The sequence below is a fragment of the Enhydra lutris genome, unplaced genomic scaffold, assembly GCF_002288905.1.
Source record: "Enhydra lutris kenyoni isolate GAN:26980312 unplaced genomic scaffold, ASM228890v2 scaffoldscaffold57, whole genome shotgun sequence".
Classification (NCBI taxonomy): Eukaryota; Metazoa; Chordata; class Mammalia; order Carnivora; family Mustelidae; genus Enhydra; species Enhydra lutris.
The window spans coordinates 7,416,287-7,442,201 of NW_019154141.1; the positions used below are offsets into that span (position 1 = coordinate 7,416,287).

General features: G+C 42.7%; 1 protein-coding gene across 1 annotated transcript in view; it reads left to right on the forward strand.

Moving 5' to 3' along the window:
* The window catches only part of LOC111158102 (phosphatidylinositol transfer protein, cytoplasmic 1), a 250,653-nt gene extending 225,023 nt beyond the window's left edge, over positions 1–25,630 (forward strand). Inside the window, exons 7-10 of the mRNA XM_022519945.1 lie at positions 5,860–6,015; positions 10,528–10,591; positions 21,076–21,194; positions 25,369–25,630. Coding sequence (XP_022375653.1) covers positions 5,860–6,015; positions 10,528–10,591; positions 21,076–21,194; positions 25,369–25,374 — 345 coding nt within the window. The 3' untranslated portion in view covers positions 25,375–25,630. The remainder of the gene's footprint in view (positions 1–5,859; positions 6,016–10,527; positions 10,592–21,075; positions 21,195–25,368) is intronic.
* Positions 25,631–25,915: the final 285 nt, after the last annotated feature.

Below are 25,915 nucleotides of genomic sequence, written 5' to 3' on the forward strand. Positions count from 1 at the left end.
ACCAGAATATTTCAGTTAAGACCCAGTGGTTTGATTTTTTTTTTTTTTTCATCTTCTCATAAAAGCATTCAGCTTGATGTTCATTTCTGATCTTGAGTTTTGATTAAAGGAGTCCTCTGGTAAATCCTCTCCCTTACCTCCCTCCCTCTCTTTGCAAGTATATCCCTAATTATAGGCCATGTATAAGATTTACTAGATGAAATCAGCAGCTGTAGATAGGACACCAGACTTGCAAAAAATCAACCCACTGTTACCATAAAAAGCCCGATTGTTAATTGCTTCTTTGGCATCTGGCTGTAACAAAATCACCCTTTGCTATTTAAGATTAAAAGTAAATATAGGAGAAAGAACATTAACCTAGAATTAGGGGAGCCTAGGGTTCTAGTCCCCTCCCTGTTACCTTAGTGCTTCTGTGATATGATCAGGACCCACACATAGATCTCAGCATCTGCATAGTTTTTGCTGTGCAGACATGACTTTTCCAGTCTTATTCAGAGCTGATGTTTGCTGTGAGGCCCCATCGTTCTTCACTGGTTTAGAAATGCAGGCCACCAGTGCTCAGTATTGCAGAGTCTTGTTTTCTTTCTTTCTTTCTTTATTTCTTTTTTTTTTTTTTTCTTTTTTAAAGGTTTTTATTCGTGGGGTGCCTGGGTGGCTCAGTGGATTGAACCTCTGCCTTCGGCTCAGGTCATGATCTCAGGGTCCTGGGATCGAGCCCCACATCGGGCTCTCTGCTCAGCAGGGAGCCTGCTTCCCCCTCTCTCTCTGCCTACTTGTGATCTCTCTCTCTCTGTCAAATAAATAAATAAAATCTTTAAAGATTTTATTCGTTTATTTGACACAGAGAGAGACAGCGAGAGAGGGAACACGAGCAGGGGGAGTGGGAGAGGGAGAAGCAGGCTTCCAGCCAAGCAGGGAGCCTGATGTAGGGCTAGGTCCCAAGACCCTGGGATGGTGACCTGAGCCTGAGGCAGACGCTTAACGACTGAGCCACCCAGGTGCCCCTCTTGTTTTATTCTTTGAGAATCCTGAACCTGGAATGGATATGAAGATTCTGGAATAGGTGCCAAACTGAGGCTCGTCCATGAATCGGGGTGGGGTGCAGCTAGATGGCCCAGGGGCCTCCCATCTTCAGGCCTCTCTCACACCCCTGCATAGGCCCCCAGAGGCATGAAGGCAGCTCAGACCGTGGCTTTTACTTCTTTTCTCCACCTTCTGTGCCTGGCCCCTTGCTGTTTGTCGGCTCCTTTGTTTGCTACACGTCTGGGTTACCAGGAGTTTCGCCCTCCTGCTTTCCTCTGCTTGCTGGCTCTAGAACGGTCCTTTGTTTACCTACTCGCTAACTCAGAAAGACGGTCACCTCTCAGGATCTCAAGGGTTTGCCCATTCTAGCCGGCCAAAGCATGGAGGCCATGTCTTTTGAGGCTCAAGATCATTACTGTTCATGTGCTGGGGATTGGACTCCTCATTTGCCTTTTGTTGGAAAGTCAGTAGGCAGATGGGGAAAGAAACCAACCTTCCCTGTTTAGCTCCAGCCCCTACATTTTAACTCCCATGAACTACTTGGCAGCTCTGAATGTCCTCCTTTGGGGCTTTCAGGCATGTGGTTTATTGTATGAACCTCTGGTGTGTTCTGTGAAAAGAGAAAGCAGAATTCATTCTTTTCATCGGTGGTGAACCCAGTGTTTGCACCTGTTCTGTAATCCACATGATGCATCTAGTTTGTGATCTCTTCCTAAGGAACCATCCACTCCAGAATTGAGCGGCTTAAACAATGACAGGGCATTACTTCTCACAATTCTGCAACTTCCAACTAGGCTTAGCCGGGCAGATCTTCTGTTCCTCGTGGCATATGTTTGGACTGAAAATATCAGGTTTGACCTGTTCACTTACATGCCTGGCTTCTCAGCTGGGGTGGGTGAGCACCTCTCCCCAAGGCTAGCGTGGGCTTCCTCCCAACATGGCGGTCTCAGAGTAATCAAACCAGACTTTTTACATTGTGTCCCGCTTCTGGTTTCTAGCTTCCTGTAGAGGCCTAGACTGACACAGTATCTTTTCTGCCATTTGCAATTGGTCAAAGCAAGTTCTAGGTCACGTTAGGTTTGAAGTGAGGGGAGACTGCCTCTACCTCTGGGTTAGAGGAACAGCATACTGGTGCAGGAAGGAAGGGAAATGATGGAGACCGTCCTTGGAGATTTTCTACTGTAGTCTCCCTGGTGATACTTCTTGATTTATTGGTCTCCCTGGTGATACTTCTTGATTTATTGGTCTCCCTGGTGATACTTCTTGATTTATTATTGGTCTTCTCTTTTTACTCCCAATGGCATTATAGGTTATAGGAACATGGGGTAGGCAGGAATTAGTCCCATGGCCTTGAACTGTCTAATCTTTTACCAGCCACTTCAGAGTGCTTTGGAAAGATACTAGCGTCTCTGCCCCGGGCTGCAGGATTGCTTGTGTTAACTCAGATGCTTCTGTGACTGCCTTACAAAGTACAGTAGTCAACATCACCCGAGCACTTGCCATGAGCCAGACCCTGTGCTGGTGCCTTTTTCATGTATCATGTTATTACATTAACATAATCTTCCCAAACCTGTGCGTGCAATGTCAGTGGCACTTTCTGGGTTGGTTCAGGTGCTAAAAATATAGCATGACAACATTGGTACCAAAGATTTGAAAATGTTACCCATACTCAAATTGCCAGCCCCTCCCTTCACGGAGCATTTATTCCCATGGGATACCTAGGATGCATTCTCTTTTCCTTCTTGTCTTTCAGAATCTCTTCTGTCAATTTGGTATTCCATTAATTATCTATTTGTCTCACTCTGGTCCTTTCTACCCCAAGGTCCAGTGTCTTCTACTGCAGCCACTGCAAATGAGGGACCCCAGGGGAAGGTCAGGGAATGGAAATCATTGAAGTAGAGCAGAGTTCATTCTGAGTGGAAGGAAGTGCTCTATGACCACACATAGACCATACCTTCCAGGCCGCGCATGTGCACACACCTGTGCGTGTGCACACACACACACACACACACACAGTGGCTGCCCTCCCACACCCCTCAGGGCGAAGAAACCAGGTCAAGGGAGAGCACAATGTAATACCTGGTTCTCGACTGTGCCCGCATTGTGCACTCAGTAAACGTGCTTAGGATAATGACTGTTAGAATACTATTTTACGCAGGCATGTCAGCCAACGCAAAACCAGTGCGCACCCTGAAAAGTCTTACCAAGGTGTCGCATATTGTGTTGTTGTTGTTTTTTTAAGATTTTTTTTTTTAATTTATTTGACAGACAGAGATCACAAGTAGGCAGAGAAGCAGGCAGAGAGAGAGGGGGAAGCAGGCTCCCTGCTGAGCAGAGAGCCCAATACGGGGCTCCATCCCAGGGCCCTGAGATCATGACCTGAGCCGAAGGCAGCGGCTTTAACACACTGAGCCACCCAGGTGCCCCGCATAGTGTGTTTTTATATTGCGCTTTTGTATTTCTCACAGCTTTGGTGATATATAATTTACATAACATAGAGTTTACCCATTTAAGGTGTACAAAATTAAATGGTTTTTAGCATATTTACAGACTTGTAAGCTATCACTCTATATCTAATTTTAGAGTATTTTCATCACCCCCACGAGAACCTCTGTTTTCATAGCAGTCTTTCCCCTTACCATCCTACTCCCCAGCTTTGGGCCACTACTCTACTTTCTTTCTCTGTAGACAGGTCTACTCTGGATATTTTATATAAATGGAATTCTAGAATGTGGCTTTTGGTGACCAGCTTCTTTCACTCAGCATAATGTTGTTTTTTTTTTTCCTTTAAAGATTTTATTTATTTATTTGACAGACCGAGAGCACAAGTAGGCAGAGAGGCAGGCAGAGAGAGAGGCGGAAGCAGGCTCCCCGCTGAGCAGAGAACCCGACACGGGGCTCGATTCCAGGACCCTGGGATAAAGACCCGAGCCTAAGGCAGAGGCTTAACCCACTGAGCCACCCAGGCGCCCCCAGCATAATGTTTTTTGAAGTTCATCTGTGCTAGAGCGTGGATCAAGTCTTAAGAAGTTTTAAAGAGAGAAAAGGAGAGTCAGTCAAAATGGAGGAGTTAGCTGGGGAGAAGGAATTTCAAGAAGAACTAACACTTGTCTAGAAGGTTCTAGAACTTTGGAGCATGGGGATGCAGGAGCTTTGTAAGGCACAAGGGAAAGGTTGTGGCTTTGGAATAGTGGTCCAGAAGAGATGCTAGAAAGGTAGCACAGTAGCTGTCCACATGGCAGTCATTGAAAAAAATCTTAAACGGTTAAATGTTCAAAAAATTTTTAACCTTATTTCATTTTTTAAGTATAATATAACACAAATCTTATGTCTAAAACTCAGTGAAGTGGGTCGTCTGAGTGGCTGAGTCTATTGAGCATCTGCCTTAAGCTCAGGTCATGATCGCAGGGTCCTGGGATCGAGCCCTGTGTCGGGCTACTTGCTCGGCAAGGAGCCTGCTTCTCCCTCTGCGGGCTCTGCCTGCTGCTCCCCCTGCTTGTGCTCTCTCTCTCTCTCTCTGACAAATAAATAAGTAAAATCTCTAAAATTTTTTTAAAAAATAAAAATAAATAAAACTCCATGAACTTTTTTTTACTTTCATTTTTATTTTACTTTCAAGTAAACTTCTGTACCCAGCATGGGGCTTGAACTCACATCCCCGACACCAAGAGTCACACGCTCTACCGAATGAGCCAGCCAGGTGCCCCTAGAGCTCGGTGGACTTTTACATATAGTCCATATAGTCATCCAGATCGACAGTCAGCCTAGACATTTCCCTTGTGTTTCTTCGTATCTACCCTCCCTTCCAAAAGGTTACTGCTGTTATTCCAACTTTAAACGCCATAGAGAACCTTGAGCTTCGGTTGGAATCATGCTCTGTACACGGCTGTGTCTGGCTACTTTTGCTCAGCGTACTGTCTGTGGGCGTCATAGGCAGTCTTGTGTGGATCAGCACTTTGCTCTTTTTCATTGCTGTGTGGTACTCCATCGGGGGAATAACCCACAATTTGCCTGTTTTCCTGTTGATGAACATTTGAGCTATTTCCAGTTTTGCCTGTTATGTTTAAAGCTGTTGTGAATGTTCTAGTACACCCTTTGGTGGCCAGAGGTATCCATTTCACACAGAAAGTGAATGTCAGGTCACAGATAGGCACATGCTAAGCTCTGTAGACAGTCATAGATAGTGCTGAGCAATTGTCCAAAGTTGTTGAAACAATTTACACACCCAGGAGCGGGTTGGACTGTGAAAAAAAAAAAGGTTCTGGGGCACCTGGGTGGCTCAGTGGGTTAAAGCCTCTGCCTTCGGCTCAGGTCATGATCCCAGGGTTCTGGGATCAAGCCCCACATTGGGCTCTCTGCTCGGCAGGGAGCCTGCTTCCTCCTCTCTCTCTGCCTGCCTCTCTGCCTACTTGTGATGTCTATCTGTCAAATAGATGAGTGGAATCTTTTAAAAAACAATAATAATAAAAAAGTAAAATAAAATCTTTTAAAAAATAAATAGGTCACGTTTTTGACATGTGAATAGGCGAGCTATCATGTTGGCCTTTCTTTACATTGCAAGTCCCTTTCTGATTGAAATGTATATAATTCACCCTTTTAATTAAGTGTATAATTCAGGGTTTTTTAGTACATTCACAAAAGTGATACAGCTTCCACCACTATCTAATTCCAGGATATTTTCATCGCCCCAACAGGAACCCTTTTATCCATTAGTAGTCACTCCACCCCTGGTAGCCACTAATCTTGCCGTCTGTATGGATTTGCCTATTCTAGACATTTCCTCTAAATGATGGTTAAACTTTTATGTTCATTTCTTTGATTTTTTTTTCCCCCCAGGATCCCAAGCATTTCAAGTCCGAGAAGACAGGACGGGGACAATTAAGGGAAGGCTGGAGAGATAGTCATCAACCCATCATGTGTTCCTACAAACTGGTGACCGTGAAGTTCGAGGTCTGGGGGCTTCAGACCAGAGTGGAACAATTTGTACACAAGGTAAGTGAGTAAATGGCGGTTCCTGGGCTGTGGACACAGTGACTGCCTTTACTGTAAGCTGGAGTGCACGATGCCCAACACACACCCGGTGCTGAGCCAACACGACATCACTATATCTAGAAAACGCTGTTTTCGTGAAAATCCACTTTATATACAGGTTTAATTTGATACTTTGCACTTCATTTCTGATTCTGTGACCTCCATGTCTGTTGGATGAGTAGATCCAGGAAGTTGGGTTTTCAGTACTAAATACTTCTTCCCTTTGGCATCAGGCTAATCTAGTTGCAGGCAGAAGTACTTGTACTTCGTACTCTGGTACTTGGGTTCCAGGCAGAGGCACAGGGCTGATGTGTGTTTTTGGCCGCCAAGATAATTCTCACTCAAAAGATCCTGTAAGGGGTGCCTGGGTGGCTCAGTGGGTTAAAGCCTCTGCCTTCGGCTCAGGTCATGATCCCAAGGTCCTGGGATCGAGCCCCGCATCAGGCTCTCTGCTCAGCATGGAGCCTGCTTCCTCCTCTCTCTGCCTGCCTCTCTGCCTACTTGTGATCTCTGTCTGTCAGATAAATAAATAAAATCTTTAAAAAAAAAAAAAAAAGAGATCCTGTAAATATAGGGGCACCTGGGGGCTCAGTCAGTTAAGCATCTGATTCTGGATTTCGGCTCAGGTCATGATCTTGGGGCTGTGAGATCAAGCCCCACATCAGGCTCCATGCTGGGCATGAGCCTGCTTAAGATTCTCTCTCTTCCTCTGCCTGCCTCTCCTTCCCCAGTCATGTGCTTATGTGCTTCCTCTCTCTCTCTCTTAAAAAAAAAAAAAAAAAAAAGATCCTGCAAATATAGCCACCTAAGGCAAGACACCCCAAGAAATCCCAGTGGTCCTTTAGATAGTGCACCTCAGTATTTCTGGTCATTTAATAATTCTGTTACCTTGGGTGCCTGGGTGGCTCAGTGGATTAAGCCTCTGCCTTGGGCTCAGGTCATGATCTCAGGGGTCTGGGATCGAGCCCTGCATAGGGCTCTCTGCTCAGCGGGGAGCCTGCTTCCTCCTCTCTCTCTGCCTGCCTGCTTGTGATGTCTCTATCAAATAAATAAATAAAATCTTTAAAAAAAAATCTCAAAACACAGATTTCAAATGTATACCCACTTTAGCTAAACATGTCCATTTTGTCACAGGAACAAGATTTGGTGATGATTTAAGTTTATTAGGAGCTTTGGACATGACTCTTACCCTCATGTAAACAAATGGAAAATGCAATGTTGAGCACTGCCCTTTGTAACGCCTCCTATTTTCATAAAAATAAATACTCCCCGAGTTGTCTCTACATTCCAGATAGGCTGGATATCTGTTTATTTTTCCACTTAAAAACTGATAAAGAATAGCTTTCTGAAATTCTTTTGGGGGCCCTGGAATTTAGCTGTAATGCACTGAGCTTTGTGTTACTCAGATGCATTTGTCTACTGAGATTGGAGACCAGTTGGCAATAAAATATATAACGTTTTGAGGTCCAAGGAATAGATGGAACTTGGGTTCATGATAATAGCAAACTCGAGAACATATTTGAGAGCTTTGGTGTTTTCTTTCTTTCTTTCTTTCTTTCTTTCTTTCTTTTTTTTTATTTATTTGACAGACAGAGATCACCAGTAGGCAGAGAGGCAGGCTGGGGGGTGGGGCAGGCTCCCTGCTGAGCAGAGAGCCCGATATGGGGCTCAATCCCAGGACCCTCAGCTCATGACCTGAGCCAAAGGCAGAGGCTTTAACCCACTGAGCCAGCCAGGCGCCCCGCTTTGGCGTTTTCTTTTCTTTTTTTTTTTTAAGATTTTATTTATTTATTTGACAGAGAGAGAGAGAGAGATCACAAGTAGGCAGAGAGGCAGGCAGAGAGAGAGGAGGGAAGCAGGCTCCCCACTGAGCAGGGAGCCTGATGCGGGGCTCGATCCCAAGACCCTGAGACCATGACCTGAGCCGAAGGCAGAGGCTTAATCCACTGAGCCACCCAGGCACCCCAACTTTGGTGTTTTCTTAAACAGAGAAGTGTGTCGATCTGCTCTTTTGCTGCACTCCAGAGCCCACTCTGCCCAGCCAGAAGCAGGAACAGAGTGAAACACATGGAGATCAAGTTTGGGGAGGCCACTTGTTTCCCTGCTGTGTCCCAAGTTATTAAGCAGAAGGATGATCCCAGAGTAAATATCTTCCAGCTTCAGCTCTGGGTCTGCCTTAAGCTGTATCTTCTTCAACTTCCTGTAACATCTCCCCCACCCCCTGTATTTTTTTTTTTTAAGATTTTATTTGTTTATTTGAGAGAGAGAGAGAGAGAGAAGGAGGGGAGGCGCAGAGGGAGAGAGAATCCCAAGCAGATTCCACACTGAGCATAGAGCCTGCCACAGGGCTTGATCCCATGACCCTGAGATCATGGCCTGAGCCAAAACTAAAAGTCAGATGCTTAACCAGCTGAGCCACCCAGATGCCCCACTCCCCCTCCCCTTATTTTTTAACCCAAAATGCTCTCTTATTAGACCGCATATAGTGTACTTAGCGTATCCGTCTTTCATAAAGCCTGTTTGGATTGCCGTAGGGCTCACTGTGTTTCTTTCCTTGCAGCTAACTTGGCTACTTTTGAGATTCTGTTTCTTTAAAATACCTGTAGGAATTCTGCTCTAGGAAAAGGCCTTCCTGTTGCCCATTTCCAAATATAAGGAAGTGTTACCAACGCCCCAGAACACACCTGCTCTGGCACACGAGTTGCTAATGAGTATTTGAGGCTAGTATTTGCATGGTTTTAAAGCACCAGGGACGCCTTTCTCTGAACACCTTTGTTTTTTAAGAATCTATTCACAGTTAAGGGGGGAAAAAATGTTCGAAAGCGAACCATTAGCACATTATTGAATTCTCGTTTCCAGCAGACAGCTGTGTTGTGCTTAATGTAATAGGATATATTTTACTGATGCCCCAATGCTGTTCTTTTCATTTCCATGAATTTGACACAGTCAGCATTCAAGTGGGTAGGGTTTCATGTTGTTTCTTATTTTCATGACATATTTCCTCCTTCCGCATCCTAAAAGCTTCGCTAGATATCCAGAGGCTCGGAGAAATAAACACATCATTATAAATGCTTCCTTTGCTTCTGCAAATTCACCAGATTAAAATCTTTCATTTATTGAAACGTGCCTGAACCTTTCATGAGAGGTTTTTGACAATTGCTGGATTTGTTTGGCAGGAAGAAAAGGATGTTGAAGGGAGCGCGTGAGTATCCAAGAAACATAAAACAGCATATTTATAGAGGACACCAAGAATACCATAAAATTAAAGCACATGAACAGCGCTACACACACACGCAGACACGCACAAACTATCTATCTTTCTTAGTCTCCTAGGGCCATGATGTGTCACCGTAAGAAACAATTTTATTCCTTTTGTCTCTAGCCAGGCTTGTCATTCCCATTATGTTCTATTCTAGTCAAGGTCTCTTTATTTTATCTCTGTCAATAACAGTTGATTACACTGCCTTTTCCCCCTCTTCCACTACATGAAAGTCACATCCAAAAAGGTGTTTACTTATCCTGTATTCCACACCTTCAAATATGAAAATAAAAAATTGGAGCAATATTTAAGATATTTTTTCAGAGAAGAATAAGTACCCTTTGCTGCGAAGTCACTTGCTACCCAAAAAAGCATTCTTGATTTCCAACGTTCATGATCTCTTAGTGCCAGTGAGAGACACCTTTTGAAATTGAACCTATTTCAGGTATAAATAAATGAAGAGGAATAAATAAATAAATAAATAAATGAATGAAGAGGGGCGCCTGGGTGGCTCAGTCGGTTAAGTGTCTGCCTTCGGCTCAGGTCATGATCCGGGGGTCCTGGGATCGAGTCCTGCATCGGGCTCCCTGTTCAGTGGGAAGCCTACTTCTTCTCCCTCTCCCTCTGCCCCTCCTCCTGTTCGTGCGCTCTCTCTCTCAAATAAATAAATTTTTTTTTAAGATTTTATTTATTTATTTGACAGATCACAAGTAGGCAGAGAGGCAGGCAGGGAGAGGGGAGAAGTTGGCTCCCTGCTGAGCAGAGAGCCGGATGCGGGGCTCAATCCCAGGACCCTGGGATCATGACCTGAGCTGAAGGCAGAGGCTTTAACTCACTGAGCCACCCAGGTGTCCCTCAAATAAATAAATTTTTTTAAAAAGATGAATGAAGAGGAAAACTCAAGGTGATTAGCCTAGAGATTCATTCCGGTCATTGCGGTGTGCTGCCAACCTGTTGTCCGTAGTGTGTATACACTCCTAGTCCAACTTTCAGTTAAGATGAAGAGATTATTTTACAGCACATATAGCCTCGGAAGGGCTGGGCACGTGAGCAAGCCCATGATCTGTGTATGTGAGACTGTATTTGCTATCACATGGACAGAGGGATGGGGATATGTGTAATTGTCAGGATTCCTAGAATTGGGAACAAACTATTTTCCTGGTAGTTTTAATCAAACATGGGATTATTTCAATGTCCTTCTTTTACTTTCGTAGGTGGTCCGGGATATTCTGCTGATTGGACATAGACAGGCTTTTGCATGGGTTGATGAGTGGTATGGTAAGTCAACTTCCCCAAAATAACTTCCAGAACAACTTCATAACCTGTTGATTTGGGCTGCAGTCCATCTGGCTTCATATATTACCTAGAAAGACAACAAAGGCAGGACTGTTGCCCCCTGAAGTGGAAATAGCACTGTCTGTGGCACATAACGGCACAGAATGTAATCATAGAAGCTTGGTCTAGAATAACCACGATAAAGCTGACCCTTGAATAACACGGGGTTGAGCTGTGTGAATCCACTTATGTGCAGATTTTTTTTCAGTAAGTATAGTACCATAAATGTGTTTCCCTTATGATTTTCTTTTTTTTTTTCCTCTTCCTTGTGATATTCTTAATAACATTTTCTTTTCTCTAGCTTACTTTGTTGTAATAATATAGAACTGATTGCATAGAACATACAAAATATGTGTTAATCTGTGGCTTATGTTATCAGTAAGGCTTGAAGGACAACAGTACGCTATTAGGAGTTCAGTTTTGGGGGATGGATTTTCAGTCCGGTGGGGAAGAGGGTGTGTGTTGCCACCCTAACGCTCTCATTGTTCAAGGGTCAACCGTACTTAGTTATTGGCTAATACATAGGACCCCTGTATGTTTGATGCTGACATACTTCATAACACAGGGCTCCATAATTCTCTTTTGGATGGATTTCAAACCCATCCTGATTTATCCCAAACTTTGATTCAAGATCAAAACTCTCTGAACCATTGCATCAAGTAAAAGCAGTCGTTTGATTCAGAGAACACTTGAAACACTCCCTTGCCAAAAACATAAGGATTCTGAAAGAATTCAAAGGCGGTGGCATAGGTGCCCCTTCATCCTAATGGAGACTATTGTGGCTTTTCTCTCTCTCTCTCTTCCTTCATTTCCTTTTCCTTTACTTTTCCCTTTCCTTTCCTTCCCCTTTCCTTCCTTCCTTCCTTTCCTTTTTTCATGGTTTTGGGAGGAATGAAACAAGTTCTGCACATTCCCGGTAAATGAAAATCAGGATTGCTTCATCCCTTGATGGATGGACCACCCTTTCCAGATCCTGGGTACTGTCGTTTAGTCCACACGAATCTTCCGAATCTTCCGCGTGCCCAGAATCAGTCGTGAGAGGCTAGTGTCCTTGACTATAAATAGAAACAAACACACCCAGTTGGTGACTTGGGTTAGATCTGATCGTCTAATGAAATGCCCTCCTCCTCAGCCTCTTCCTAAGTCACACTGAATTTGTGTAACCTAGACTGCGTTTTGGTGCTTTTCTATCCCTGTTCCACCAATCCCTCCCTCTTCTTAGCAGAAGGCATCCCCTTTAAAGTGAAAAGCTACATTGAACTGAACGGGTAAAGACAACGATGTTGTTAGCTGTTTCTGGGCCACCTTGAAAAGATGTGGTTCTGGAGAGTTGTTTCTGTTTTGTTTTGTTTTTGCATTTTTCCCAGATCCATATCTTCTGAAGAGCACATGTGTCTTTCTGGGTTTGTCCAAAGGCAGACCTCTAGAAGAGATTTCTTTTGAAAGGTCATCATTTGCTCTTTCTTACCCATGCCACACACCCCACCCCCCCCCCCCCCACCCCCGAAGGACGCTGCTCACAGGACATGTCCCTGAGATCTCTCTGTGGTTGTCTCTGTGAGGCAGGTAGAGGGAGAGTCTGCTGTGATGACTTCCCCTGATTATGAAACAAAGCTTTTTGGTTGTTTTTGTTTGTTTGTTTGTTTGTTTGTTTGTTTTTCCCTGGGGGGGGACTTTCCTCAGATTTTTAGAAAGGGAGCAGAGATAGAAAAACCCTTAAGAACTGCTGGTCTCTCCCAGTGGGGGCTCCTCTAAGCTCTTTGGTGTCCTTGCCACCAACACTAAGGGAATATCAAAAGAATATTCAAAGCATAAATTGGCAAATGAATGGGGTTCTCAGGGGCCAAGAGATGGGGCACTTGGATAGATTTCTCAGTAGTGCCAGAATGCCATAGAGGACCTTCCAGAAAAGGCAGCATCAGAGAGGGTTGCTGGTTCCTGATGAAGAGGACAAAACACTGCAGGCCTGTTGATCAGAAAAGAGGGTTTGAGCAGAGGCAGGGTATAGACAAAAAAAACAAAAACAAAAACAAAAAATGTGGGTGGGTATCCAGTAAGTGAACATCTCAGTACAGAAAATGGAGACCGACTCTTTTCTCTTACACCAGGGACAATGAAGAGACTTAAAGACTTTTAGTCCAGGGTGGCGGGGCGGTGGGAGGGGGATCCTCAGACTATTACAGGGGCCCAAAGCTAGACTAATGCATCAGAGGAAAATAGAGGCCTCTGGTCCTGAAGAGCTCTCAGAGGAGAGCTACCTATTTACTCAGGATGGCTTAGGTGGACACATTAACAACTCAAGGAGGCTATCAACAAAAAGCCTTTCTGTATCTGAGTGCAGAAAAATCGGGTGTGGTTTAGTGGATCTAGATCATGGGGGAGCCCTGTATTCCCCAGAGAAGGTCTCCACTCCCCCCACTGTGTACACAATCTTAGCTTCAACCGAAACAAGCAGCCTTTTCACTGAGCAAGGGGTCTAAGAACCATGCCATCAATTCATGTAAATTACTAGCCTCCTTGCCCCCAGCTGAGCTGCTTGCCAGGGAAACAGGGGGCTCCTTCCTTATACAGATGCAGAAGCTCAGTCAATCAAATGGATGGAAATAACCTGCCCACAGACTGCCTTCTCAGACCCTTATTGGAGGTCATGTGAGGGACTGGGGGCCTTTCAGGGAAATGGGTGTGTCACTGTTCGCCTACAGTTCTGCCTACCTGAAGTGGCGTATTTTTTCTTTGGTCTGTATGGGCTCAGTGAGGCTCTCGCATTAGTAAACATGGGAAAGATCCAAAGTTAAAAAACAAAAACAAAACAAAAACCTTTGCCTGTAGCTTACAGCGCTGGTGCAAAGTGAGGTCCCCAGGCCAGTAACATCCACTCCCACTTGGGTACTTGTTAGAAATTGAAATTCCCAGGCTCCGCTCCAAACCTACTGAATCAGGAACTCTGGGGTTCTAGCCTACCAATGTGTTTTTTGTTTTTTGTTTTTTTAAAGATTTTATTTATTTATTTGACAGAGAGGGAGATCACAAGCAGGCAGAGAGGCAGGCGGGGCGGGGGGGGAAGCAGGCTCCTCGATGAGCAGAGAGCCCAATGCGGGGCTCAATCCCAGGACCCTGGGACCATGACCTGAGCCGAAGGCAGAGGCTTTAACCCACTGAGCCACCCAGGCACCCCCCAATGTGTGTGTTTTAACAATGTGTTTTAACAAGCCCTCCAGATGATTCTGGCTAAAGTTTAAGAACAACTTTAAATCAGATTAGATTGTAGGGACACTTGAATAAATTCAGTCCAGACAGATTAAAGAAGGGTAGATGTCTTCTGGACCAACTGGTAAGCCCTGGTGCCCTGTCAGAATCAGGAAGACATCCCTCCGGGCAGATTCAGGCTGTGCTCTTGGCTTAGGGCTGAATTTTAGTCCCAGTGACATCCTGGCTGTGTGTTTGGTATACAACCTACACCATGCTTAGAGGCACCCCTGGAAGTCTTTCTCCCTAATTAAGCTAGCCACCTCCAGTGCTTAATTAAGAAGGAGGAGGGGGGAAAGGGGGGGCATTGTAGATGGTGGTTGATCTTCTCTTACCCAAGGATTAATATGTGGCATTTCTGAGTTTGAGCATATGGCTGTCACATAACTAATTCCCTAAACAAATTTTATTCTGCTCATGTTCCTTATAAAGTATAACCATGTCCATTGTTGGAGAAGTTGCGGTTTTTTGCTTTCTTTTTTTTCTTTTCTTTTCCCCAAAGCCTTGATTGGTCTTTATCCATGAGCCTTGGGTCTCTCCTGCATGACTGGAACACTAATCAGAGAAGAAACAACACATTTCAGAAGATGGGGTGATAAGGGGGCAGATAAAAATAGGCAGCCCAGCTTCACAAAAGCATAGTTTTGCTTCACAAATCTGACAGTATTTTGAGAGAGGAACAAAGGATTGCCAGAGGGAGGCTGTGATTGAGTGGAACCTCATGAATGTCTTTGAAATCCAGACCCTTCCAAAAAAAAGTATAGGGGCTAGTTCTGGCGGGTATAGATGAAAGTCCCTCATGAAAGTGGCTTAGAAATTATTCTAGAGTCCCTAGAGCAGGCCTAATAACAAACGAAGCGAACTCAAGATGGGGAAAGAAGCTTACTTAAGGACTAGCAGTAGCTGGTTGAGTTCACCAGGCCACCCTTTTCCAGTGGCCTCTGATTTCCTGAAATAGGAATTTCAGTGCCGTGGCTCTTCGGCAACATTTTATGTGTGTGTGTGCTTAATGTTCATTTTTCTGGGGAGAGAACATGTAGCTTCTCATCAGAGCTTTAAAGGGATCTGTGACTCTCCTCTACCTCCCCGAATTAAGAACTATGAAAAAGGGGCGCCTGGGTGGCTCAATGGGTTAAAGCCTCTGCTTTCAGCTCAGGTCATGATCCCAGAGTCCTGGGATCGAGCCTCACATCGGGCTCTCTGCTCAGCAGGGAGCCTGCTTCCCCCTCTCTCTCTGCCTGCCTCTCTGCCTACTTGTGATCTCTCTCTCTGTCAAATAAATAAATAAAATCTTTTAAAAAAAAAAAGAACTATGAAAAAAATCATAACTGTACATTGCACTTCTATATCTTACTGGCTTAAATTACATGGAGAGGGTATTCACCAAGACTTGAGGATTGGCTACTTTCCCTACAAAAAAGTGGAGCCACCCCTAAGCTATTTATAATAATCATGTATTGAATTTATAATCATTATAAAGAGTTTAAAGGAAAAAGAGGCACATTCCAAAAGATGACTTCCATATTTTTCAGAGCCAAAGGAGTATCAAATCTCATTCATGGTTGCCAGAGCCTTCCCTGCCCCAACCCAACTGCTTGCTCAAGACTTCCATTTTGACTTAGTATAAGGAAAAATTACTTCTGTGTAGGCTGAGGATCCTAGAAGTGGAGAGAAAATGTTTGTAGAAGGAAGTAACATGTGGCATGGGGCAGGTCATTGAGTTAAAGTATATAACTCTTTTATTAAAATTTTAGCTGCTGTAGCTGTGTAATGCGATGAAGGAAAGTTCTTGCGTGCAGACACTGTTTCATGCCATCTGTAGTTTCTCTGTGTGTCCTGCTGACCTCGTCCTTGCAAATATAGGATCTTGTCTCCACAGACTGTGAAATCAACCTGGCTTCTTTAAAAAAAATGAAGTGATTGAAAGAAAATTGCCACCATAGACAAATTTGAAAGACTAAGACAACATCTTTGTAACATAGGTAGCCAACATACAATGAATATCTATAATGTATAAAGAGGTCCTATATATTAAAAAAAAAAAATTCCAGCCACTCAGTAGGAAAGAAGGTAAAGAACATGAATAGGTAAACCATAGAAAAACCACAAATGCCTAATAACCTTGGTACTAATCCCAAGAAATATAATGAAAATGATATGTGACTTTGTTCATCTGATAGCAAAAGTTTAAGATAGTGATAATATCCAGTTTTGGATAAGGTGGGAGAACAAAAAAACAGTCCCTATAAAAAGGATAAACACATGGGGTACCTAGGTGGCTCAGTGGGTTAAAGCCTCTGCCTTAGGCTCAGGTCATGATCCCAGGGTTCTAGGATCGAATTCCGCATCGGGGGTCTCTGCTCAGCAGGGAGCCTGCTTCTCTGTCTCTCTTTCTGGCTACTTGTGATTTCTGTCTGTCAAAAAAAAAAAAAAAAAAAAAAAAAAAGAATAAGGTAGTTCTAGGGGCACCCTGCTGGCTCAGTCAGTAGAGCATGTGAGTCTTGATCTAAGGGTCGTGAGTTCAAGCCCCACGTTAAGTAGAGATTACTTAAATAAAACTTTAAAAATATATTTTAAAACTGAGAAATAAAAAGTAAAAAAGACATATAATAATATAATACATATAATAGTAAAAATGGGTTAGTATACCATAGTATGGTTCCATAAATTTAAAAATAAATGAGACTGTATGTGTATGCAGTAATATACATGTAAATTCGTAGAAAAAAATTCTGGCAGTCTGTAAATCAAACTCTTAACAGTGGTTACATCCAGAAAGAATAGGATTAGTGGGAGACGTTGAAAGGAATTAAGCTCTTTTCTCAGTAAAAATCAGTACTATTTGAATTCTTTCTCTGGAACATAATGTATGCATTAACTTGAGGGATTCAATAAATAATCACCGAAACCTGTATTTTATTTAAAAAAAAAAAAAAGGCAGCAAATGGGGGAAGCCGACCAAGACTCATAGAGTGGAAGTATATTTTGTTCTTAAATGAAAGCTTTTAGGGATGCCTGAGTGGCTCAGTCCTCTTAAGCATCTGCCTTTGGCTTTACATTATGATCCTGGGGTCCTGGGATTGAGTCCTACATTGGGCTCGTTGCTCAGCAGGGAGCTTGCTTCTCCCTCTGCCTGCTTCTCCCACTGCTTGTACACTCTCTCTCTGATAAATAGGTAGATGCATAGATTGATAGAAAGGAAAGAAGGAAGGAAGGAAGGAAGGGAGGAAGGGAGGAAGGGAAGAAAAAGAAAAGAACTTTTAGTTCATGGTTGAGGAAATCAAATCATAGCAGATTCCTCAACAAATCCCCCAGGGCTTCTTGGACAAGGCTGGACTGGTATTAGAGGTGGAGGTGCCCTACTCAGCCCAGTCACCTGTCCAAGGAGGGTCTCCCTAGGCCACGTGACCTGCGCTTGGCTGGAGCAGGAGAAATGAGCTCTCCCCTCATCTGAAGGAGGGTAAGAAAGAGAAGGAAAGAAACAGGCTCACAAGAGGGTAAAGAAAGGCAATCATATGCCACTGAAGTGTAATGAGGAGGGCATCCCTGCCCCCAGCATATTTTCCAGTGCTGAGCATGTTGGTTATAGATACAGAAATAAAGATGCAGTAGCCTCCAACAGCCCAGTGTCAAAGATCCTATGATGTAGACCTATCGTACTAGTTACAGTGTTCTCTTAAATCAGCGAATTTGCCCGGAGTTCCTTGTTTAAAAGCTTTTATCTGAGAAACCTTCTTTCTGAAAGGTAAATTATGACCTTTCAAATCTGTATACTAAGGGATGATTATTTATTAGTTTCTTTGCAAAATAATGGACGTAAGTTTCCTTGAAGAGTTTCTTTGATGGCACATAAGTAGTTGTTTGCTGGGAGCAGAAAGGTCTGGACCAAAACTGTGAGAAGTCACTCTCTGGTCATTGAAAATCATTCCATAATGAAGATGAATCATCTCTGAAAGTATAGTCTGTCATTGGGCAGTGCAATTGAATTTGCTAAAAAATTGGTTCCTATATGGATTTCAGGTAATACACTTTGCAGAAGCAAGACATAATGTGTCTTACCTGATCATCTGAACAGAAATATTTTCACTTGATTAAGCTTTCCATGAATTACTAAGAAATATTGGAAATATTTACATCACTTCCGTAAGCATGCATGATACATGGGGAGAACTGAGGATTCAGATCAACATCATTTCCTTCCTTAGTAGAGACCAGATTATCACCATCCTTAGAGAATCAGCTTACTAGAAATGTTCGTTCTTATGTGGTCTAATTGGGAGATTTTTTCTTTTAGATGCAAATTTCTGAAACTTTGTTTCATAACTCTTCCATTTTAACCCAAAAAAAAAGTCATGTTTCTGGAATGAGCCAAGTTTCTAGAAAACTATATTTTCTCTTTACCAATTCCAAACTGTTGTTATTGTACCCCAAATAATAGATCTTTTTAAGGATTTTTTTTTTAAAGATTTTATTTATTTATTTGACAGAGAGAGATCACAAGTAGACAGAGAGGCAGGGAGAGCGGTCGGGGGGGGGGGGATGCAGGCTCCCCGCTGAGCAGAAAGCCAGATACGGGGCTCGATTCCAGGACCCTGAGACCGTGACCTGAGCCTCAGGCAGAGGCTTAACCCACTGAGCCACCCAGGCACCCCAAATAATAGATTTTTTTTTTAAGATTTGTTTTATTTATTTGACAGAGATCACAAGTAGGCAGAGAGGCAGGCAGAGAGAGGAGGAAGCAGGCTCCCTGCCTACCAGAGAGCCCAATGCAATGCGGGGCTCGATCCTAGTCCCTGGGATCATGACCCAAGCCAAAGGCAGAGGCTTTAACCCACTGAGCCAGCCAGGTGCCCCCCAAATAATAGATTTTTAAATAAGGTGTTTTTTTTTTTTCATTCTTAAACAAGTACAACATATTTGATGTAGAAAACACAAAAGGAAGAAAATGAAATCTATATTTCCAACTCCCTGAAATAATCACTGTTAATATTTTACAGTGTATCCTTTTAGTCTTTTTAAAATGTATAAAATTATTTTCTGGCAGAGATGGTTTAGTATAATGTATATGGTTGTTTTACCTCCTATTTTTAATAATATGCCAAGCACATTTCTCTGTAGTGTTAAGTATTCTTCTATATCATTTTTTAATGGTTTCATAGTACTGTCCGTCTCCTGGTTCTTTCCTATTTCTCACCGTTATGAACTGGTAGTAATGACTATCTTTGTTGTTAAATCCTTCTTCACATTTACAAAATTGAGACATCTTTGAAAGCACACCGCCACACAGTTTAAGCCCTTCTCTTAACATTGAGCTAATTAAAGATAAAGAATGATTTCTGTTGGGATTCACTAGAACAAAGAAACTAAAATGCCTTTGTTTTCATTTTCCAAATTATTGTCATGCCGGTTGGGGGGGGGCAGGGGAGAGAAACGGAGAGGGAGAAAGTGTCTAATGAACATATAGAGAGAGAAATTTCTCTAGTTCTTAAACTTTGGGCTTAAAAATGACCTCAGTATTCTTTCCAGGTGTATTTGTGTTTAGGAAATTTTGATAACCAGCCTTTGGAATTAAAGTGATTGCATTGAATGAATATGCTCTTATTATTAACTAAGATACATTTATCTTAATTACAAAGCAGCATGTGTTTGTTGCTTTCCAGTTACCTCGACAAAAAGCATGCTCTTTGCTTGGCTAGACCGCTGCTTAGCACCCTTGATACTTACATTGCTTATGGACAACGTTTGTGATCAACGGTTTTTTTGGGGATTCGGGGCTGGGGGGGGGATCATGGGCTAAATAAAATAGTCCAGGTCTGGATTTAGAGCCGCCCTCCCTCTTGGCCCCAGACCACACTGAACTGAGTCATCAAGTTCTGGCTCGTGTGCCCTGTAGAAGTGAAGAGACGCTCACATGACATACATAGATTGATATAAAAAGACACCAAACCACATGACTCTGGAAATACCTAAGGAAAAATTTCCAGCTGTGAATACCCACTCTAAATCCCCACCAAGCTAATTCGCGATCAGGGTGGTCAAAGAACCAATTATTCAAGCATCCCTTCCTTGTAGAAAGGCATGACGTTTAATTCTGCCATGACCACAACAGAGGAATGTCTGTCTGGGAAGATTGCGGATAGAATGTTGTAAATAACCAAAGGGTGGGTGGGGAGTGGATGATAAATCAGCAGACGTAGTTCAAGGGAGAATCATTATTATTCGTATGCATTTCGTATACTGAAGATGGGTGGGTTCTTTGTTGAACACAGTTTTTCATCAGTTGGGTTTAGACAGGGTTTCTCAACCTTGGCACCATTGACGTTTTGGACCCGCTACTTCCCTGTTGAGAATGGGCATAGGTAGGTTATTCCAAGGCCTCACTGGACCCCTACCTACTGGATGCCAGGAGCTCTACCATGCCAGTGGTGTTACAAAATAGTCCCCTGTTGGGAACCACTGGATGAAGAAGACATCATTATCCCGAAATGCTGAAAAACTACAGACTCAACGCCCAAAATCATAATGTCATGTGCCATTTTATTTATAGATCAGTGTGGGTGGAAGTAGTGCCAGCCATCTCCAAGCTGTTAGACTAGACTTGAAGTTCGATATAGACCCGCACTCTCTGACACTAGAATCCTGTGCAGAAATCCATCTCCGTGTGAGCTTTGCAACCAAATATCCCTTGTACCTGTAAACATCACGGGTCTACCTTCTGTCATGTCTCAAGTACTAGCAATGAAAGTGTCCTTTCTCTTGTCGAGTGCATTGATTTAAACAATCTCCAAATCTATTTTGAAGGGTGTCTGGAAGGTAAGTATGAAAGCAAACAAACCTGACCCTGTCCCCGTCGGGATCTTCTAAGAATGTTTTAGGAGATCTCGGGCTATGGCACTGCCCGCGTGCTAATACTCTCCATCCATGTAGCTCACTTTACAAGCCCCACGCCTAAATAATTTCCACTCTTCGCTGTTCCGAGACTGTTTCGACTTAACTTCCTTGCACTCACTTCCCCCTTTGGCTGGTTTAGCTAACTTTATGACGTCCTCTTCATAAAGTTAGTGTAATTCCCTGCTTTTTGAAACCTCTCTTTGGCTTCTGCTACCGTCTTTCCCTAAAGTCTCCCTGTTGAAATTTTGCGTTTAATAACAGTAGTTACCAACGTCTTGACCTTTTTGCAGATATGACAATGGATGATGTTCGGGAATACGAGAAAAACATGCATGAACAAACCAACATAAAAGTTTGCAATCAGCATTCCTCCACTGTGGATGACATAGAGAGCCATGCCCAAACAAGTGTATGTAGAATTTTTAAAACATGTTGCCCACCCTTTACCAAACGTACACTTAAAACTGATCTTTGAAATACTGCAGACGTTCATTTCTCAACATGCCACACAAAATCATGTCGTCACCCAGGGGCTGTTGGTGAAGAGCCTGAGCTAGGTCTAAACGGGACAGTGCCACCTCTTGCTTCTAGATTTTTCAGTTCTTAAAGGCGCCACTTGATTTCGGGGTTGGTTTTTCCTCTCCTAAAACCCAAGAACATGGAGAGTGGAAACATTTGTGGCTGGTGAGTGGCCTGCACCGGGAAAGAAAAGAGGAGGGGACAAAACAGGTGTCATCTGAAAACTAGTTATCGTGACCATAACTTTTTAAAAAATACGGTTAAGGCTCGAGTTATTCATTCAAGGGACAGCTTGTGGCTCATCTGGTGTTTTAGATTTCTTTACATTTGCTTTGAAATGCTTTCTATGCCTCTTTATAGCTGTTCTAGCCAATCTGATCCTTTTTGCTTTGGTTAGTCTCAAGACGGGGCTGCAGCCCATGGGTGCGCTGAGTGGCTGAGCAGTGAGGGGCGGTGAACTGCGAACGTGCTGGGCCACATAGCATCTCCAGCCTGAGACTCAGCAGGAGACTGAGAGAGCCACGGGTTAGGTAGTGGCACGTTGGAAATTGAGAGCTGACTGTTTGGTGCATGCCAGCATTTTAAATATAGTTATCTCTCAATCATTCATGCCAATGAAGAGGAACTAAGATAGCAGAGAAAATGGGGCATCAAGTCATTTGTATGTGTCTTTGGCCAGTGCTCTGGCCTCTTTGGGTATCAGCTTGAGCCCGCATGTCCTGCTAGCCCACGTCCCAGAACAGAACCTATTGGATTTTTAAGAAGTTGATAATGTAGGTAAAGACGATTGAGCAAGGGCTATAGTTGTAAATGGGGGCTTTAGAATTGCGACCATCTTTTTGGTTGCACTTCGGAAGTTGTCGGTTTGGTTTTTAGAGCATGTATTTGGAGTGTGCCCTGCAAGGCTCAAGTGCATGTGGCTTACTTACCCTTGAGGCTCACGTGGTCCTGACGTTTCCTCCCCATGTGCATGTAGTGATTGGATTTGCGGAAAGCTATAGAGTCAACTTACCTGGGGTGTCGTTTCTCTCTGTACACAGGCCCGTGCCAAAAGGACTTCCCTTCTCCCTCTATCCGTGTTCTAATGTTAGAAATGCTCCCTAAGGAAACTGTCCTTGGAAGTCCATCATTTTCAATTCCCTTTCTTTTTGGAATATTAGACTCTAGTTCTCCGTCAGCAGCCCTCTGAAGGCTGCTTGCTTAGAAATGTGATCAGACAAAAGAAGCCAGAGGAAAGGGGGAGACGCCACATTCCAAAAGATTCTAAGCGCCCAGCTTTTCTCATTCTAAGCTCTTACGGTTTTTAGCTTCGGGCTCTTTGTTTGGTTTTTCTCCTGCCATTATTACCATTAGAAAGTCAATTTACTATGTAGACAGTGGTACCTAGAGTGGTTCTCCCATGGGAAAGCCCCATGCATTCTCTGGCTGCAATTCACTGTCGTTCCCATGACTTCAGTGTAAGAGATGCCTATCTCCTTAGAAGTTACACAAAGTGGTTATTTTGAGTGCTTACGACATTTCCCTTATTCTTTGGAATTCCATCAAATTGGAGATCATTTATTTTTCCATTGTCTTTCTTCACTATCGTAATGAAAAACAGTTGGAATCAGGAGGCTGCTGTCCATCACAAATGCGAACTGCGTGGGTGTTCAATAAAATTTAAATCCTCAACCTGAGTAGAGACACACTAGATTGAAATTATGCAAAATTAACACCCATGAACATAGCAGTAAGAAAGTAAGTCTCCTTTTCCATTGAGCAGTTTCCGTGCCTTCAAGGAAGGGAACTTCTAAGAGACTCTGGGAATGTAAAATCGAAATTCTGTATTTTGGATGATTTCTGCCCCCTGCTGGATATGTGGAGTAGAGCATTATACCCTGCCACTTGCGTAGAAAGTCTAATTTTTCAAAGATGTTTATTTATTATAGCAGAAACATACCCCATTCACTGAAATTTTTCTGAGAGTCTCAATTTTACTTTAAAGTGCATACTTCTTTTTTAAAAACCTAATTTCATTTCTTAGCTTGTTAAGAGTCTCAGTATTTTTAAAGTGGCAAATTTATAGGTGCAATTTTTCTTGTTACATTCTAAATTGTATATGATATCAGTACAATCATATTTTATTTCCTTCGTAAGAAAAATTTTTCCTCTCATAAAATTTTAACAATTGCTCCAAGAAATCCTCTTACGGATTTTGTTTTTTAAAAATATTTCTGACAGATGAACATCAGGGAGGGGAAGGAAAAATAAATTAAGGTGAAAACAGAAGGGAGACAAAACGTAAGAGACTCTTAACTACAGGGAACAAACCAAGGGTCGCTAGAGGGAAGATGGGGTGGGGGTGGGAGGGGATGGTGTAACTGGGTGTTGGGCATTAAGGAAGGTACTTGATGTAATGAACACTGAGTTTTATATGCAACTGATGAATCACTAAATTCTACCCCTGAAACTAATAAAACATTATATGTTAACTAAATTGAATTTAAATTGAAAATTTATAAAAAGAAAAATATATCTGGCTTGCTTATAATATGACCTTATAGGTATTATATATATCCTAATGATTAAAATCATGTTATGAATATTCATTCCATAGTTAATATTTCCAAAGTGGACATATTGTTTCATGTTAGCTTCTGCGATATCATCTCATGAAGGTTCCACCACTAGGTTCGTGGGAGAGGACGAGAATGAAAAATGGGTCTGTGGGAAGCTAAAATTCATGTAGAAAATCCATGGACAGCAGATGTCCCCTTCTACTCAAGGACAAACCCTTGGGCTTTCACTCAGTGCTTTTTCCAATAAGCCCAGTTACCTGTTTTCTCCCAGTTACCAGTACATAAAAATGACAAAGGATACCAGGGTTAGCCAGAGAGTGATTAAGAACCATAACAATAGTAAGGACAATCACAGTAATAGAGTTTCTGAGAATAAGAGAAGAGATCTCAAACTATAAAAAAAAAAATAGGCCCTGGTAGAGGAGTCATTGCAGTGTTAATATATTTTCAGTATATTATTTCTAAAGGGTAGCAAGTGTATATAGTACATTCAGTATATTAGAGGGGCTCCTTGCTGGTTCAGTCGGAAGAGCGCAAGACTCTTGATCTCGGGGTCTTGAGTTCAAGCCCCACATGGGGTGTAGACATTACTTAAAAATAAAATCTTTTTTAAAAATAAAGAAGTTAGGGAAAGATTTACATTTTTTAAAAGTGTCTATTTTTTGCTTTCTCACTTAATAAAAACATTTTTAGATATTTAGAAAATCTACATCACCCGACAGTTTCTCTTAATGAGGCACCACTGAATTTGTTTCCTGGATGCCAAATAATGGTTTTTAGGGTTTTTTTATGTTTCTTTAAAAAGATGGTTTTATTTTTCTTGGCTTTGGGATAATTTGCAGGGTTTGTGGTTGTTGTCATTATCTTCTTTGTTTTTTAAGCTGAATTAATTAAAATACAACATTTAAACAATCTCAGGGTGGGTACACAGTCAGGAAACCAGTAACCGCCCAGAATACAAAAAAATGTATTTACTGAATAAGAAGAAATTCCAATGATTTGCCTATTTCCCGTCTCAAGGTGTACTTGTACTTGCATACCCTGAAGTAGGTAATAATATGTATCATTTCTGGGCCATCGATTGCTTGAACTAGCCTGCCTTTATGGAAAATATGACTAGTTCTAATAAATAGCTCCATATATCACCATCCCACAGCTCACACACACACACACACACACACACACACGCACATCCCTGGTCTGGTTCTGTACTCTCCTGACTGATCCTTATTCGGAATACTTACACTACTCCCCAAAGAGTGCTTTGGAAAATCTTGGATGGATATTCATAAAAGGAAATTTTTTTTTTTCCCCAGCAGTTTATGCCTTTAAAAAGAAAAAATTCAGGGTTTAGCATTTCAGTGATAACTTGGGTTTCTAGTCTGGACAGGCCTCTTTATGATAGGATTCCCATAGTTCCCTTAAAATCAGGCATGGAGGTATATCCATTTGCATCCCTCCTAAATAACTGGTCATTTTTCTTTCTATTTTTTTTTTTCTTTGAAGACATGACAATGGATGAAGTCCGAGAATTTGAACGAGCCACTCAGGAAGCCACCAACAGGAAAATTGGCGTTTTCCCACCTGCGATTTCTATCTCAAGTATCCCCCTGCTGCCTTCCTCGGTCCGCAGCGCCCCTTCTAGTGCCCCATCCACACCTCTGTCCACCGACGCCCCAGACTTTCTGTCCGTGCCCAAAGATCGACCCCGGAAAAAGTCAGCCCCAGAAACTCTCACACTTCCAGACCCTGAGAAAAGAGCCACCCTGAATTTACCTGGCACACACTCTTCAGAAAAGCCATGTCGGCCCAAATTAGAGTAACTTCCTATGAATATTTCATGGGGTTTTATATTTTCATTTGGGTTTGTTTTTTTCTTTTTAAGAATCTTCTGATAGAGAAAAAGACTGCTTTGTCCCTCAAACATGTTCCTTCGATCTCTGAGTGTGCATGTGGTTAAGTACCTTCCCATATAGGATTCCCCAAGGATGCCCCTGCATCCTGCTAGATGTAAATTGTAAGACTTGCAAAGGACAGAAGAAATCTTAGTAGC